Here is a 16115-nt window from a genome sequence, read left to right as displayed (position 1 = left end):
GTTGGGGGGGAAGGCGCATTTACCTAGGATTGATACAATGCATTGCACAAAAAAAAGGGGGGGTTAAGTTTGCACCAAGCAAGCCAGTCCAAATCCGGCTGGGAGGATCTTCCGTTGTGATTGCGTATCCGGAGGGTGCAAGTCACACACAAAAGCAACCGGGAAGTAGCGAGAGCGCTGATGGCTTGTGGGCGTCTCCGACTACAACTCCCCATCTTCCACAGATCAGCCAGTGCAAAGCCGGCTGTGGATAATGGGGCTTGCGGTGCAATCCTGAATCTCTTGGGGGGGGGCGGATTTAATTGCACGCACGAGCTTAAATTTGCTTCCCTAAAGGCAGAGGAGACGTGTGGGGGGGGGGGGGGTAGGCGGTGTCGCCTTTCGCGCATGTGCAGATTGCAGCCTGCACATTCTGGGAAACTACAAGTACCAGGAGGCTTTGCGAGCTCTTTTTTCCGGGAAGCGAGGGTCACGTGACCCTCCATCACTGCCCATATTGGGAGCCCCTTTTACTGTTGCTGTTGTTTACATGCGAGGCGGAATTTGCTCCCGTGTAAGCCGCTTGACGATGCAAACATCCGTCCCTGCAAGCCGCAAGCAGGTTTCTCCTTAAGGAGACACAGAGAGCCCCGCTTGAGAGGCTGGAAGGAACGCCCGCAAAGAGGACTAGAAACCTGGAGAGGCTTTTAAGTGGTCGTGCTGCCACCTTTATGGTGTACGCTTGGGAATTATTCTTAAATTCTTTCCATCCTGGATAAAAATAGGAAACGTTTCCCTCGACGGAGCCGAAGTAACACTGTCACGGGCACGTGATAAGCCCCGCCCTCAGCAAACAAGGACCCTCGCCCACACTTGCGAGAAAACGATCTCGGCACTTGATTGGTTAAAGACGCGGTACACCGCTTCCCTTACTGGTCGAAAAGGGGCAAAGGAGGGCGGGAGCAAGAAGGAGAGGAGGCTCCTCCGACGCCCCGCAAAGAAGGTCCCTATTGGCTGCCCGTCCGCGCGCGTGGCGACGGCCGCGGCCTCCCATTGGCCGGCGCCGCGCGGAGGGGGCGCGGCTCCCTCCGCCCCCGCCCCCCGCGTATATAAATCACCGTCGCAGGGGGAGCGTGCCATCGCGGGCAAGCGGTAGGCGCGGAGTGCTCTTCCTCCGGCGGCGCTGGGGCGTAGGCGCGCATGCGCGCGGGTGTGTCGCGAGCTACGGGCGGGGGACGTCTCTTACTTTGAGGGGAAGCAGTGCGGCTGCGCCGCGCGGGGGCTGCCGGGGCGGCGCGTCCGCACAGCGCACGCGTGGGAGGAGCCCGTTCTGATGGGGGCGGAGAAGCGGCGTCTGAGGCGAAGGAACCGCGGCGGCGGCGGTTGGGCTGGGCCGCACCCGCCTCTCCCGCGCCAGGCATGATCGAGATGGCCACGGACAAGGAGACCTTCCTCGTCCCGCCGCCGCCCGCCCCCGTTGCTTAAGGCCCGGGCCCAGGACGAGGCGGCGCGCCGCCGGCAGCCGAAGACCCCTCAGGCCGGGACGAGCAGAGGCCCCGCAACGGCTTCCAGGCGCCCCCGAGGGCCTCAGGCGGCGGCGGCGGAGGAGGAGGAGGAGGGAAGCGGCGCAACAGCTGCCACGTCGGGGGAAGCGGCGGCGGCGGCGGGGGCTTCAAGCCGCCGGCCTTCAAGCGCCGCCGCCGGGTGAACTCGGAGTGCGACCCGGTGCTGCCGTCGGAGTTCCTGATGGGCGGCAACATCTTCGACCCGCTGAACCTCAACAGCCTGATGGACGAGGAGGTGAACCAGGCGCTGAACGCCGAGACGCCCAAGTCGTCGCCGCTGCCGGCCAAGGGACGGGACCCCGTGGAGATCCTCATCCCCAAGGACATCACCGACCCGCTCAGCCTCAACGCCGCCCAGGAGGACACGCCCGTGCTGGCCTCGCCCCTCAAGGCCGGGCGCAAGCGGCACCGGCACCGGGGCAGCCAGCGGGCCGTGGGGGGCTCGGAGGCGGCAGGGAAGCCGCCCGCTGCAGCCCCGGTTGCCTCCGCCCCCCCTCCTCCCTCCTCCCTCCTCTTCCTCCTCCTCCTCCTGCAGGTCCTGCCAGAAGTCCTGCAACGGGGCCACCCCGCAGCCCTACGAACTCAACACGGCCATCAACTGCCGGGACGAGGTGGTTTCCCCGCTGCTGCCGGAAGGCGGGGAGCTGCCCCCTGCCCAGCCGTCCTCCAGGGGCACCCCTTGCCCTTCCTCCTCCTCCGCCTCCTCCTCTTCGGTAAGTCGCCACCACCACCATCACCACCACCACCACCGCAAGAGGCGCAGGACTTTGTAGCAAATCGGAAGCGGGCAGGGCCGGGGAGCAGCCCAGCCGGAGCAGCCCCGAGCGGGCGCCCGGTGGGCGTCACTCCCAGGCCCCCTCCATGCATCCGCCGCCGCAGCAGCAGCAGCAGCAGCCTCCTCCTCGCCGGGCCTCGCGCAACAAGTTCCAGTACGGCAACTACTGCAAGTACTACGGCTACCGCAACCCCAGCTGCGAGGACGTCCGGCTGCGGGCCATGAAGCCCGAGTGGTTCCGAGGCCGGGAGGTGCTGGACGTGGGCTGCAACGTGGGCCACTTGACTTTGAGCCTGGCCAAGAAGTGGGGGCCGGCCCGCATGGTGGGGCTGGACATTGACGGGGCCCTGATTCATTCGGCCCGCCAGAACATCCCGGCACTACCTCTCTGAGGAGATGCAGCAAGAGCAGCAGCAGCAGCAGCCGCAGCCCCAGGACGGTCCCGGCGAGAGGGAAGGGCCTCCCCCAGCCAAGAAAACCTTCCCCGCCCTCCCTCGCTGCCAGCCGGGGTCCAATTGCTGCGCCCAGGGTGCCCCAGGACGGGGTGGACGCAACGGTCTTCCCTAACAATGTGATCTTTGTCAAGGTGAGTGAGAGAGACCCCCCCCCTCCCACCCCCACAAATGGGCCAGGTTGGATTCCTTTGAGCTGCCTCCTCCCCCCTCCAACCCCCTGGCCCTCAGGTATTTTTTTTCTTTATTTTTATTTTAAAGTGCTTTATTTTTAGTCTCATACAGACATTTACAAGTAGACATTCCCTTACTTATTATTATTATTATTATTACTTATTTTTCCATATAAAAAAATTAAATATATGATCGGGATTGCTTTGCTTACCATCCCATGCACCTATTTTTTTCCACCTCCACCCTACTTTCTTCTTTCCTCCCTTCTTCTACTTTCCTCCTCTCCTTTCCCTTCCTATCCTCTCTCCTCCTCCTCCTGTACCTCTCCATCTTCCTCTCCTTCCCTCTCGTCTCCTCTCCTCTTCCTCCCTTCCTTTCCTCTTCTATTGTTGTGGTTGCCCATTTTCCTCTTCCGTCTGGTGTATTTTGGGGGTGGTTTTCCAGCAAACCTGGTTCTAACTTTATATTTGCCATTTTACATTCCCTTTTCCTCGTCATATTTCCCAATCTTTTTTTACCTATTCTTTGAACATTATATAGAGAGATAGAGAGATATAGAGAGATGAAGAGATAAATATAGAGGAGGGAGGGAGGGAGAGATAGATATAGATAGATATAGATAGATATAGATAGATAGATAGATAGATAGATAGATAGATAGATAGATAGATAGCAATAGCAGTTAGACTTATATACCGCTTCACAGGGCTTTCAGCCCTCTCTAAGTGGTTTACAGAGTCAGCATATCGCCCCCACAGTCTGGGTCCTCATTTCACCCAGATAGATAGATGATAGACAGACAGACAGACAGATAGATAGATGATAGATAGATAGATAGATAGATAGATAGATAGATAGATAGATAGATAGATAGATATACACACACATATATATACATACATACATACATACATATACACACACACACACACACACACACACACACTTGTGTATTAGTATTTTGCTACTGGTGCTCAGGTTTTGTGTGGCACAGGCGGGAGAGGTGGGCTTTTCCAGGGGGTTCTCTCACCCCCTCTGATCCCACTGCCCCCACTGAAAACTCCTTCCACTGCCCAGTGGGTGGAGGGGCCCTTGCCCACTCTACGTCAGCCTCTCACCGGGGAGGTGCTGATGATGGGCACATAAGTAAGTGTGGCATAAAAAGGGGGCAGGGCCTTGGAGGTGAGAAGGGTCAGTGGAGGGGGGATTTGCAATTACCCCCCTGCCCCCCACATAAGTGACAGGGTCAGGTGGAAGGAGAAAAATCCTGCCTCGAAGGAAGGCTGCTGTAAAGACCCCTCCCTCCCCAATAGCATCTGCAGGGCAGCCAGGCCTGGGGGAGATGCTGAGCAACTGGGAAAGGGGACTTTGTGAAGGGGGGGGGGTTGAAGCTTGGAAAATGGGGAGTGGGGGGGTCTGCTGCTTTCCAGCCCAAAAAGCAGGGAGTGTGTTGTATTCTACTTCTTCCTGTCGACCAAGGCTTTGGGGAAATTTGGAAGGGGAAGGCTCCCCCTCCCCAGAATTGGCCCCCCTAGAGCTCCCCGCATGAATTGGGGGTAGGGCCCCAGGGACAGCCAGCACCAGCTTTGGGAAAGAGACAGATTCTGTTGGGAGGGAGAGGTTAAAGCTTCCCCCCTCCCCTCCCAAAAAAAGCTGGCTCACCCTTAGAGCGGCCCTGAGCCCAGGAGAGCCTCCCCCCCCCATCCAGATGTTGTGGAGGTTTCCTTGTCTTTGGACATCTGCTGGCCTTGATCAGACCCTGAAGAGGATCCAGAGGAGCTGAGGTGGGAGTGGGGGGGGGGAATAACCTTGGCCAAGAGAGGCAGGAACCGTTTACTTTGATGGGAGGGGGGTTGATTGAAATGTTTTAACATCCAGATCACATAATTCACTGGACAATAGGAAGGGGGGTCAGGAGCCCAGTCCAATCGGAGTGACGGGATCCCGTCACAGGGAATCCGCGCAGCACCTTTGAGAGCCCAAATTATCATGTCGCTGTGAAACACTGGTTGAATTTCTCCCCATTTTACGACCTTTCTTGCCAAACGGTTAAGTGGAATCCCGGCGCTTGTTAATTTCGTAACTTGGTAAGTGAATCCCAGTTGAATTTGATGGTCAGAAGGTCGCAAAAGCGGATCGTGTGACACCCCCCCCCCCCGGGGCCCCTGCAGCCGTCATAAATACAAGTCAAGCGCCTACGTTTTGATTGCGTGACCATGGGGACGCTGCAACGGCCGTTAAGTGTGAAAAGCGGTCCTAAGGCCACTTCTCCCAGTGCCGTCGTAACTTTGAACCGCCACTAAACGAAGGAAGTGGAGGGGACGACCTGCATCCTAGGCCTTGGCCTCTTCAGAGCCTGGCCTACCTGCAGGAGCTGAGAAGGGGACCCTCCGGCCTCTTAGTGAGCCTAGGACGGGGGGTCCCGGCTGGAGAATTCTGGGAGTGGAAGTCCACGTGCCTTAAAGTGGCCCAGTTGGGGGGGGGGTGTCTGTCCCAAGACCACCGCCTCCATGCTGATCCTCGTGGCCGCCGCCCCCCCCCCCCCCCCAGGGAAGAGGCCTCCACCAAGCCTCCCCTCCCCCCTGGTCTGCAGCCCAAGGCTGGGAAATTGCTGCCTGGCCAGCGAGGGGGAGTGGGGGCACAGCTGGAGCCTTCAAGGTTGCAAAGGAGCCTCCCTCCTCTGGTGGGGGCCTTGAGGCGCCTTCTCCCCAATCTGACTCTCCCAAGGCCGTGCATTGAAGGTGGGCTCCCTCTGCAGGGCCCACGGAAGGTTCCCCAGGGATGGGGAGGGGGCTCCCCCAAAAGGAGACTCTCTGTAGGAGAGAATAGTCCGAGGTCGGATTGTCCATTCTGGCACATAAATTTATTAAACATCAACATCAAACATCAACACTGGGTCCTTGTTCCCCCCACTTGCCTTTTTGGGGCTTCCAGATGTTTTGTTGCCAAGCTAGGAAACCTCTTCAGCTTTGGGACTTTGGGTGGCTTTCACTCCAAGCCCAGCTGAAGACGTTGCCTAGTTTGGTGAAGAGACGTCCGGCAGCAAAAAAGGGAAGCCAGAGAAACAATGAAAGGGGGGGGGGGAAATGGATCAGCCCGAGGCCACGGACAGGATAACAGTAACACTAAGCCACAGCCGGCCACGCTACACTCCCCCCCCTCCCGGCCCAACCTCTGGGGCAGGGCAGAGTCAGCGCCATCCCAATGGAGGGGCACCGCAACCGAAGGCGGTGAGTCCCCATCGCTTAATGCAGGCAGTCCTACTGCCTGCATTAAGCGATTTAGTTTGTTTAGTGACTGTAGTTACGACCGGAGGGACTTATGGCTGGGTTTCACTCTTGGGTCACGTGAGGCCGGCCGGCCCTTAGGAAGGCCGCAGTGTGCCGGGGCCACGCGGTCCCCCTTTTGCGACCACCACTGACCAGCAAAGTCAGCGGGGAAAGCCAGATTCACTTAACGACGGCCTTACTAACTTTTAACAAGGGCAGGGATTTGTGGCAATGGGCCAGAAACTAACCTAACACGGTTCTCACTTAGCAACCTAAATTTTGGGCCCCATTGCGGTGGTAGGTCAAGGACTGTCTGTATGGGCGGGGACCTTGGAAGGTGGGCAGAATCCACTGGGGGGGGGGGAGGATTTCAGCCACAGGCTCAGAAAGACCCCACAGGTAATAAGCAGCACTTCTGTGGGACCCCCAGGGACCCCCCGATGGCCGGTTGTAGGGCGGGTGGGTGGGTGGCGCTGGGGATGCCCCTGATGCAGTACCTGGCAGCAGCTGGAGCTTCCTGAGCTGCCGCCCAGAGAACGCCTGGCAGTCGTCTGGAGGAGAGGCGGCTGCCAGTGGCTGCCCGATCCAGGGACGAGTGGCACTTGTGGGCAAAGGCCTCGGTGGCCACGGCTGCCCCTTCCCCATCAAGCAGGCATTGAAAGGGGCCTGTGTGTCTCCAGACCTGGCAGCTTTAAGGCTGGTGGGCTTCCCCTCCCAGGATTCCCAGCTGCCCCAGGGGCTCCTGGGAATGGAAGTCCACGGGGCGTAAAGGTGCCATGTTTGGAGCCCTAGAGGGAGGCTCTGAATTAAGGATGGGAGACCTGGAGGGTGGGGTGGGGGGTGTCCCCCTGCCTGGTCTCTTCCTCCCCATTCAGGCTCGGGGAAGGGACGGGGACCCAGACCTGGGTAGCCTCAGTGGGTGAGCAGGGCCCGGGTCTGTGTTGGCATCGAGACTTCACGCCCCCTGCCTCGCCCAGAGGGGCCGGAGGGCAGTTGGGGCTGGGGGTGGGCAGGGCCCTCTCCCCGAGGGGGTCGGCCTGAGCCCATCAGCCGACCGACGGTGTCCGTCTTCCTTGGCAGGGCAACTACGTCCTGGAGCGGGACGAGCTGCTGGAGGCTCAGAAGCCGGAGTACGACGTCATCCTCTGCCTCAGCGTCACTAAGTGGGTGCAGCTCAACTGGGGCGACGAGGGGCTGAAGCGCCTCTTCAGGCGCGCCTACCGCCACCTGCGGCCCGGCGGGGTCTTCATCCTGGAGCCCCAGGCCTGGTCCTCCTACAAGAAGCGCAAGAACCTGACGGTGAGCCAGGGAGGGAGGGAGAAGGGGGGGGCTGGGCAGGGGAGGGTCCTTGTCAGCGCCACTGTGGGAGCGGGCAGCGGGCATCTCCCTTGCCGGTGCCAACCCTGCCCCCTTCCACCCCCAGGAGACGATATCCAGGCACTACCAGCGGATCAAGCTGAAGCCCGAGCAGTTCCCCTCCTTCCTGACCTCCTCCGAGGTGGGCTTCTCCAGCTACGAGCTGGTGGCCATGCCCAGGAACACGCCGAAAGGTGACCGCGGGCGGGCAGGGGATGCGCCTCACCCTCACCCCCAGCAGAAGGGCTGAGGCTGGGTTAGCCAGGGCCGGCAGCCTTGATGGGCGGGTGCTGGGTGCGAGGTCAAAACGGGTGGTGGTGGTGACAAAGAGTTTGGGAGCCAGGATCTGCCTTGGCCCAAGTGCATCTGGGCAGGGACCCTTGCCCATTGCCCCCCACCCCCATGCCCAGCTGGGGAGCTTCAAGGGCCCCCTGGATGTCAAGGGTCTTGGGAGGGGCTTCCAGGTCTTTCCTCGCCCACCCCCACCCCTTGAGACCACCAGGGTGACGAATCCAACCAGCCTGTGTGCCCCCTCCTCTGCCACCTCAAAGCTGGGCACGACCGGGGGTGGGTGGGTGGGTGAAGGGAGGTGGCAGAGGCCCAAGAAAACCTTTTATGTTTTCCATGATGGTCTCTGCAGGGATTCTCTCCCTTGGGGAGGGGGCTGGCACCTCCCCCTGCCCACTGGAGACGGACCAGGATGCCAGCCCTCTAACAGCCCCCCCCCCTCTTGCTCTTCTCTCCCCCCCCCCTTTACAGGATTCCAGCGCCCCATCTATCTCTTCCGCAAGGGCCACCCCGGAACGCATTGAGGAGCCTCGCCGGACCTCCGGAGGGGGGGGGGCCCTCCCGGGCTGCCCCCCCTCTTTTCTCCATGTGCCACGTGGGGGGGAGGCTGCTTCTCCAGGGGGCAGAGGTGGACGGACTAGCCCCTCTGCCCCCCCCCTCCCCAAGCCGATGAATGTTGGGAGTCTTCTGAAGGGGCCGGCGAGGTACAAGTGGGCGATGGATTTGGGGACCTTGGCAAAAGAGCCCACCCCCACGGGAAACGATGGGGGGGCGCAGCTCTTCTGGGGTCCTCCTGCAGCACCGCCTGATTTGGGGGGGGGGGCGTGCAGACACGTGGGGAGGGGGAGGTTGGAGCAGGAGCAGAGCAGCCCTGCCCAGGATATGACTGATTTTGGGGGGGAAGGGATCACACCCCCAAAAAGTCTTGATATATTTTTTGAGGGGGGGGTTATTTGGGCTTTTCATTCAAAGCCTGGGAGGACAAAGGGGTGTCCTCTCCCCCCCCCTCCAAAATGGAAGGCTTTGTGCCTCGCCACATAACCCATCATCTCTTGCCTGGAACAGGGTGGGCTTCCTTGGGCTGGGGGGGGGCAAGAGGCCTCCCCTCTGGAGAAGGTGGCTGGGGGGGGCCCACAAGGTCCTCTGCCCCCCTCCCCAAATATTTTTTTTTTGGCCATGGGAGGAGGGAGATAACCAGCTGCAGCCCCCCCTCCCTCCCTCCTCCCAGCCCTTTCAGAGGGCCCAAAAGACCCCCCCCAAAAGAAAGAAAAACCCCCGTAGTCCTAAAGTGGATCTTGTTTGAACGGAGTTTTATCTTTTAAAAAAAGTTGATTATATATATAAAAAATAAAACCTACAGATTATTAGATGCTGCTGTGCCAGTCTCTGGAGGGAGGGGGGGAGCCGGGGGGGGGAGCACAGCTGGCATTGAAGCCAAGCTCTGTTCCACTTACGACGGTTCATTTAGTGACTGTTCAAAAGTTACAACGGTTCATTTAGTGACTGTTCAAAAGTTACAACGGCCACAGGAAAAAAATAAGGGACCTCACGGCCGCTTTTTCACACTTAACGACCGTTGCAGCGTCCCTTATTCAAAGTTGAGACGCTCGGCCTCTTGACTCCTAGTTATGACGGTTGGGAGGGAGGGGAGTCACGCGATCCACTTGGCAACCACACCCAACAAGCAAACGCCATGAAAAAAATCCAGATTCACTGAACGGCCGCCTGATTGCAGCGACTCACTTAGCAACTGCGGCCCAAAAGGTCGCAAAGCAGGGCAAAACTGGCTCAACCGCCTGGCTTAGCAACGGGAACCGCGGTCGTAAGTCAAGGCCCTCCTCGCGCTAGTTGGGTGTCCATCCTTCCGGGAGTGAAGCGAAGAACCACACAATTCGCAGGCAGTTACAGTTTATGTACAGGAGGTCACAGGGTGGGTGTGTGTGTTTGTAGTTGTGTGTTTGTGTGTAAAGAGCCACGTTGGGGGGGTTGTCGTGCCCAGCGCCCCCCCTTTCTCTCAGCTGGCCCACTGCTGGAGCTTCCGGTACATGAGGAAGGTGGTGGCCGGGTGGCGCCTCTGGGCCTGGAGCTTCATGGGGGGCAGCCCCCCCACCTCCAGGAAGGGGGTCTCGGTGAACAGCTCCCGGGGCCTATAAAAGGTCATCAAGTCGGGCCCTTCCCCGGCCGCTTCCTGCAACAACAGAGACAGAGAAAGGTGGTGTTTGTGGGTGGGAGGCTCCCCTTCAGCTGGTGGGTCCCAGGGAAAGCCCCTGCTGCCCCCCCCCCCTCAGCCCCAAGGACCCCCGGCCCCTCACCTTCCTCTCCCCCGGCTGGTACTGCAGGAGGGGGCGCCTGGCGGAGCTGAGCACTTCCTCGGCCGGCACCTGCAGGCTGATGAGGCCCCCGGTAGAGCTGCTGCTCCCGCGGGATGTTCAGCCCTGGAAGAGGGGAGAGTGTTGTGGGTCGGACGGGAGTCCTCGACATACAACCGTTCACTTAGCAACCAAAGGCACCACTGGGGGAAAAAGGGACATTGCGGCAAACGACGATGGGACTGGAATCCAGACCGCTGGGCCGCTGACTCAAACTTACGTCGGTAAACGTCCCGCAAAGTGACTAGGAGGGGCCGGTTTCAATGAACAGCCCTGTGACGGACTCAACCTGCAGCGATTCACTCAACAACAAGAAAGGTCGTAAAACGGGGCAAAATGGTGTTGCATGTCTTGCTTAGCATGATGTGGGGGCTTACCGGTGGTCGTAACTCAAGGACTGCCTGAGTCAATGCCGCATGACAAGCGTCTCCCCACCCACCCCGGTCACTGGGAAGGTTTCCCTCCCCCACCGGGGCCCCCACGGAAAAGGCCCCGCACTCACCCTCGCCCACGGCGAGCCTCAGCGGCGCAGCGAGCCACGAAGGAGCGCTGCACCAGTTGCTCGGCCGCCTGCCGGGCGTCGAAGGCCTGCTGCCGGGTGGCGCGAACCTCCGCCCCCAGGGCCAGGCTGCTGTGGGGCAGCGGAGCCCCCAGCTGGTGGGGGGCCGGAGGGGAGCGGCTCCTGGCGGGGGCTCCCCGGGGCTCCTTCTCCTCCGCCGCCGGCTCTGCAATCCGAAAGCGGACCTGGGGTGGGGGGGGAGAGAAAGACCCCCAGTGTTCTCTAAGGGAACCCCCGGCCCAGTTCCCCCCCCTCCCATCTTTGCAAGGAGCACCCTCGGCTTGGAAGGGCGCCCCTTAAGGGCATCCAGCCGATCCCCTGCCTGCAGGAACCCCAAGCAGAGGCTCCGTGAAAGGGGTCCCTCCGTCCGTCCCCCTGTTCTCTCCCCCCCCTTACGTTTCTGGGGCCCGGCTTCTCCTGCTCTCCCCGCCGCAGGATGCCGATGCCGCCGCCGCCGCTCGGCTCCGGGCTGAGCGCCACGGCGGGGTCCGGCCTGCAGCAAGGCGAGGGGGGCGGCCGCGGGGTGGGCGCCGCCGCGCAAGGGAGGCTCTCTCGGGGCCCCGCGGGAAGCGCCCCGGCCATAGCTGCGGGGATCCTTGCCGCCGGCCGCGGATGAGGGGCACTGTAGTCCTGCAAAGCTTTGCAAAAACCTTGCAAAGCGCCTTGCAAAGCGGCGCTTTCCCGGGCGGGCGGTTTCTAGGCTCCCCCTCCGCCGCGGCCGCCGGCAGTTTCTAGGCTCCCCCTCCGCTCGGCTTTTTCCGGGGGTCCCGGCCTCTCGGCTGCCTTCCCCGGCGGCTCCGGGACTCGCTGCTTCCCGCCCCGCTCCCGCTTCTCTTCCCTCCGCCGCCGCCGCCGCTGCAGCGACGCCAGGGGGCGTAGCTCCGCCTCTGGGTGCTCGCCTCGCTTTCCGACCAAGATGGCGGCCGGCCTGAAAGGCCCTATTCCAAAGCTGGGGAGGCTATAGAGTTCGCGCGCGGGCCAGAAGGGTCCTTTTCCCCGCCAAGGAGAGGCAAAGAGCGCGCTTCCGCTACGGAGAGGTCAAATCCTAGAGCGGCCTCGAGGGAAAGGAACGGCTGTTATGGACGCGACGCTGAAACGCCGTAATGACGTCACGGCAGAGGTGGGCCAGATGGTTTTTTTTTCCAGAGAGCCGCACTTGCGCAGTAGCGTCTTTAGGCGCAAATGGGTGTTTTTCGTTGTAAATACGCACACAAAAAACACAACACACGCACACTTTATATTGTATTCTATTACCTTACATTACCTTCTATTACATTATATGTACTGTATAGAATGTATAGCTGTCAGCTGATGCTCTCAGTCTGGTGCTCTGTAGAGCGGGAAAATACTCTCTTCTGATTGGTTGGTTGGCTGATCAGCTTCCCTATAAAAGGAGCTGCCTCACCAGAGTTTTTTCAGTTACCTCAGAGGCGGCGTTTGAGTGGAGACCTCTTAGGCCTATCACTCACCTCCATTCTTCGCCCCGAACATCACGTTATATATTATAATTTTATATTTAATCCTGTTTTAATATTACAGCAGCGCATTTACACAGCAAGATTCCCTCAAATTTAAGGCCTTTTCTCCAGAGGCTGGAAAGATCTGATCACTGCGAACTGATCCACAGTTGTTGCTGCTGCTGCTTCATCCACCACAGAGGCCTCAACCCAGATTGCCTGAGGGGCTCACACACTGCTCTCTTGGGAAATGGCTGAACGTTTCCCTTTAGCTCCCTACAATCCGCCCTCTGATTCGTGGGACTACTTCATGGCTCGTTTCGAGTGCTTCCTGCAACTCAATGACTTTGGTGAGGTGACGGAGAACAGGAAAAGGGAGCTTTTCCTAAGCCACTGCGGCCCTGAGATCTTGGAGACGGCCAGGAGTCTCCTTGCTCCCCTGGCCGTTGAGTCGGCGCCGTGGGAGGTGCTGCAGAGCAAGCTCCAGTCTCACTATGCGCCCAGACCTCCGCGAATGGCCTCTCGGATCGCCTTCCGCCATCGGGATCAGGCTGAAGGTGAATCCATCAGGGACTACATTCTCGCCCTTCGACAGGCGGCAATGTATTGCGAGTTCGAGGACTTGGAGGACAATCTCTTGGAAAGATTTGTCTGTGGTTTGAGGACGTCGATCTACAGCAGCGCCTCTTTGCAAGAAGAGACCTCACCCTGCAGATGGCGCTTGACACGGCACAAAGAGAGGAGATGGTCGACCAGGTATTGGCTGCCATTGAGGAACCAAACCGCCCGCCAGCGTCCCAGAAACCAGTCGCTGCATCACGAAGAAGATGCTAACACGGCCAGGAGATTAGGAGAATGACGTCTGTTGCCTCCAAGGGGTTGGTTGTGGCAGCAATCACCTGTGCATGGCCTGTAAATTCTCCTGACTCCTGTTGGGTCGCCGCCTGCAGACCGACTTCCCGCTGCACCCGGACTGCGCCTCAGAGGTCCCTTGCAGACTCAACCAGCCAGCTCTGGTCATTCTCACCAGGCGACCTTGTCTACGACCACATCTATACCGGGGGCCCTTCCTGGATTCCGGATGTAGTGGACGTCACAGGGCTGCGTTCCTACACGGTGGCGCTCGAAGATGGCAGGTTGTGGTGCTGCCACATTGACCAACAGCGTGGCCGTCTCGGAACCTCCGCCTGCCGCCAGCCGGAATGGGCTCCGCCAGAGACAGCCCCGGCTGAGATCACGACAGCTCAGTCACACAAACAACGGTACCAACAATGGACTGTGGTCATTCACAAGACGCCTGCTGAGGCCTTGCTGCTGACGCAAGTTGCACCTGAGGCAGCGCCCGCCACTCCACCTGGACACATCGCCGCCCTGGCCTACCTAAGAAACTACATATGTTCAATTGTCACCATAATGCTCTTGGTGGGGCAGTGGTGTTCTGGATGGTATATAGCCATGATGGGGAATCTATGGCGTGTGGCACGCGTAGCCCCTCTGTAGGCATGTGAGACGTTGCCCAGCTCAGCTCTACCATGTATGTGTGCGCGCCTTCCACCGGCCAGCTGGTTTTCAAGTCTGCTGCACATGCAGAAGACACCTGGACATGCGCGGGGGACGGGGGGAGTCACTCGCAGGAGGAGCCCTGTTTTGGTCCCAGAGACTTCAGGGAGGCCTGCTAGGCCCAAAATGGGGTGTGGTGGGGGTTGTGTGTATGCATGGGGAGGGGTCATGGGGGGGACGCATGCATGCACAGGGGTGGGGGGAGTGCAGGAGGGTCACACAGGCATGCACAGGGAGGCGGGGCGCATTGCATTGAGGGGGCGGGCTCACACGCACTTGGGATTTTGGCACAAGACAAAAGTTAGCCGTTGCCGGTCTGTAGTGTTGTCAGTTGTCAGTTAATGTTCTCATTCTGGTCCTCTGTTTGTACGGGGAAAATACTCTCTCCTGATTGGTTGCTTGGCTGATGAGTTTCCCTATAAATGGAGCGGTGTCAGCCGGGGAGTTTTTGAATAAAGAGCTGTTAGGAATCCCTCGGCCCTCCTCTCCGTTCTTCGCCCAGAACATCCCATTCTATGTGACAGTTTTATTTTTATATTTTATATATTTTAGATTTCCTTCTCTTCTAATATTGCCTCGGCCCATTTAGAAAGCAAGATCCAGCCAAATGGGAGGCCCGGTCTCCAGGGCTGGGTTGCTGCCGGTTTTATTAACGGTTCCCAACACACGTGTGTGCCCAGTGCACATGTGCTCTTCAATGTACGTTGTTCTTTGCACATACACGCGCAGTCACGAAGAACCCAAAATGGCGGAGGTCCCGTAGCGTCAAAGGAACCGTTTGGGGAACTTGGCAGGCCTGGGGCGCTGCCGGTTCTGCAACCCAAGCCTGAATTTCACAACCGGTTCGGCCAAACCGGGAGCGGCCCACCTCTGACTGCGTCTCAAGTTTGTCGACTTTCAGCCTGTGGACTTCAATCCCCAGAAATCCCTCTCCAGCCACGCTTGGGTTGCGTTGTGGGGACTGAAGTCCAGCTGGAGAAACTTTTATTTCAAAAGGCTCCGTTGAAGAGGAAGCGATGCCAATGAGACACGTCCCCCTCCCCAGCATGCTGTTGGTGGAGCATGGGACTCGGGTCCACCAGGCTGGGGCACCCACCCACCCTCTGCTGCAGGCCGCCGTTCCTGGGGCCCAGGGAAGAAAGAAAATCGCTCTGCCGAGATCCGAGTGGGGAATCCCCACGCAGACCCTACCCTCGGCACTTCCCATCATCCCCAGCCAGCAATGTGGAGGATGCCGAAGACAAGGAAGCTCCCGGGGGCTTGCAGTCCGGCAGCCCCTCACCCTTAAATCAGGATCCCTGCTTTGCACAGGACACTTGGATCCACCCATTGTGGGGGGGGGGGGGAGAGGAGGGGTCCTGCACGCCGGGCTGCCCAGTGCAATCTATTCTTTTCGGGGCTGCTGGAAGAGCTCCCCCCCCATTTCCCTCCCCAGGGGAGGAAATGCCTCCGCCGCTGCCAAGGCTTCGTCTGCGCGGCTTAATTGTTCTTCGCCAACTGCAGCGGAAAGCGGGATCAAAGGGGAGCGGCGGTGGGGGGCACTCGGGGGAGGTTCACTACAGAAGCTCAGTGGAGAGGAGTGGGGGGGCTCAACAGGCTCAGTTATTCCCGAGTCTGGCCTTGGGTGCAATTTGCAGAGAAGAACCCCCTCTGTCCTTCACCCACCCGGCAGGGGTCTCCTCTGCATCAAAGCGGGGGGGGGGGGATCCTACTCATCTGCAGGGTGGGGCAGGTTACCCTCCATCCTCCCCCCCCCAACCCAGAGCTCAATGGAGGAGTTGCTGGGCAGGGGATTCTGGGAAGCTGAGCAGCGCCATCCAGGCGCAACCCCCAGGATCCTGAATGACGTCACGCCGACTGGCTTCCCTCGCCCCCCCCCCCCCGCAGATCATTCTGCATTGCATCCCATTGTCTACCTCAGACAAGCCCCCCCTCTCCCCCGCCCCTTAAGGGAACTGGTGGGGGGGTTCCTCGTTGACGCCTTCACAGCCCCCTCCGTTCTTCCTTCTTTCCTTCCTCCCTTCTTTCCTCCTTCCCTTCTTCTTTCTCTCTCCCTTCTTTCCTTCCTCCCTCCCTCCCTCCCTCTTTCCCCAAACCCATTGGCCAGCTCTTGCTGGGGAGGGGGAGGGAAGAGGGGGGGGCTCCGTGTCTTTTGGGCGGGTGGGGGTGGGGGTCTCAAAAGATGGCTGGGGAGCAAAGATAAATGGAGATATTCCGAACAGGCAGAGAGGGCTGACAGATGAGGAACATCTGGGAAGACGAGTCTGGGGGGGGAAGCCCCCTCCCCACCACCAACCCCTCCCTGTGTCCTG

The 16115-nt window shown here is 59.7% G+C and overlaps 2 protein-coding genes across 2 annotated transcripts; one reads left to right on the top strand and one right to left on the bottom strand.

Annotated features, from left to right (window-relative positions):
• Positions 1-1128: 1128 nt before the first annotated feature.
• MEPCE (methylphosphate capping enzyme) lies at positions 1129-8440 on the top strand. The gene is given in 8 exon segments (XM_087714315.1): positions 1129-2013; positions 2015-2311; positions 2313-2693; positions 2695-2808; positions 2810-2905; positions 7295-7513; positions 7638-7764; positions 8330-8440. Coding segments are annotated over 8 exon segments (1902 nt in total). The 5' UTR covers positions 1129-1398; the 3' UTR covers positions 8383-8440.
• A 1000-nt stretch (positions 8441-9440) lies between these two features.
• On the bottom strand, positions 9441-11624 carry PPP1R35 (protein phosphatase 1 regulatory subunit 35). Its single transcript, XM_087712128.1, is given in 5 exon segments — positions 9441-10046; positions 10171-10257; positions 10259-10293; positions 10710-10971; positions 11183-11624. Coding segments are annotated over 5 exon segments (744 nt in total). The 5' UTR covers positions 11369-11624; the 3' UTR covers positions 9441-9872.
• Between the last annotated feature and the right edge of the window lie 4491 nt (positions 11625-16115).

Source organism: Thamnophis sirtalis, unplaced genomic scaffold, assembly GCF_051295495.1.
Source record: "Thamnophis sirtalis isolate CommonGarterSnake01/CBP01778 unplaced genomic scaffold, rThaSir2_p1.2 scaffold_4, whole genome shotgun sequence".
Classification (NCBI taxonomy): domain Eukaryota; kingdom Metazoa; phylum Chordata; class Lepidosauria; order Squamata; family Natricidae; genus Thamnophis; species Thamnophis sirtalis.
Note: the sequence above shows the minus strand (reverse complement) of the source record. Positions and strands in the feature narration are given on the sequence as shown.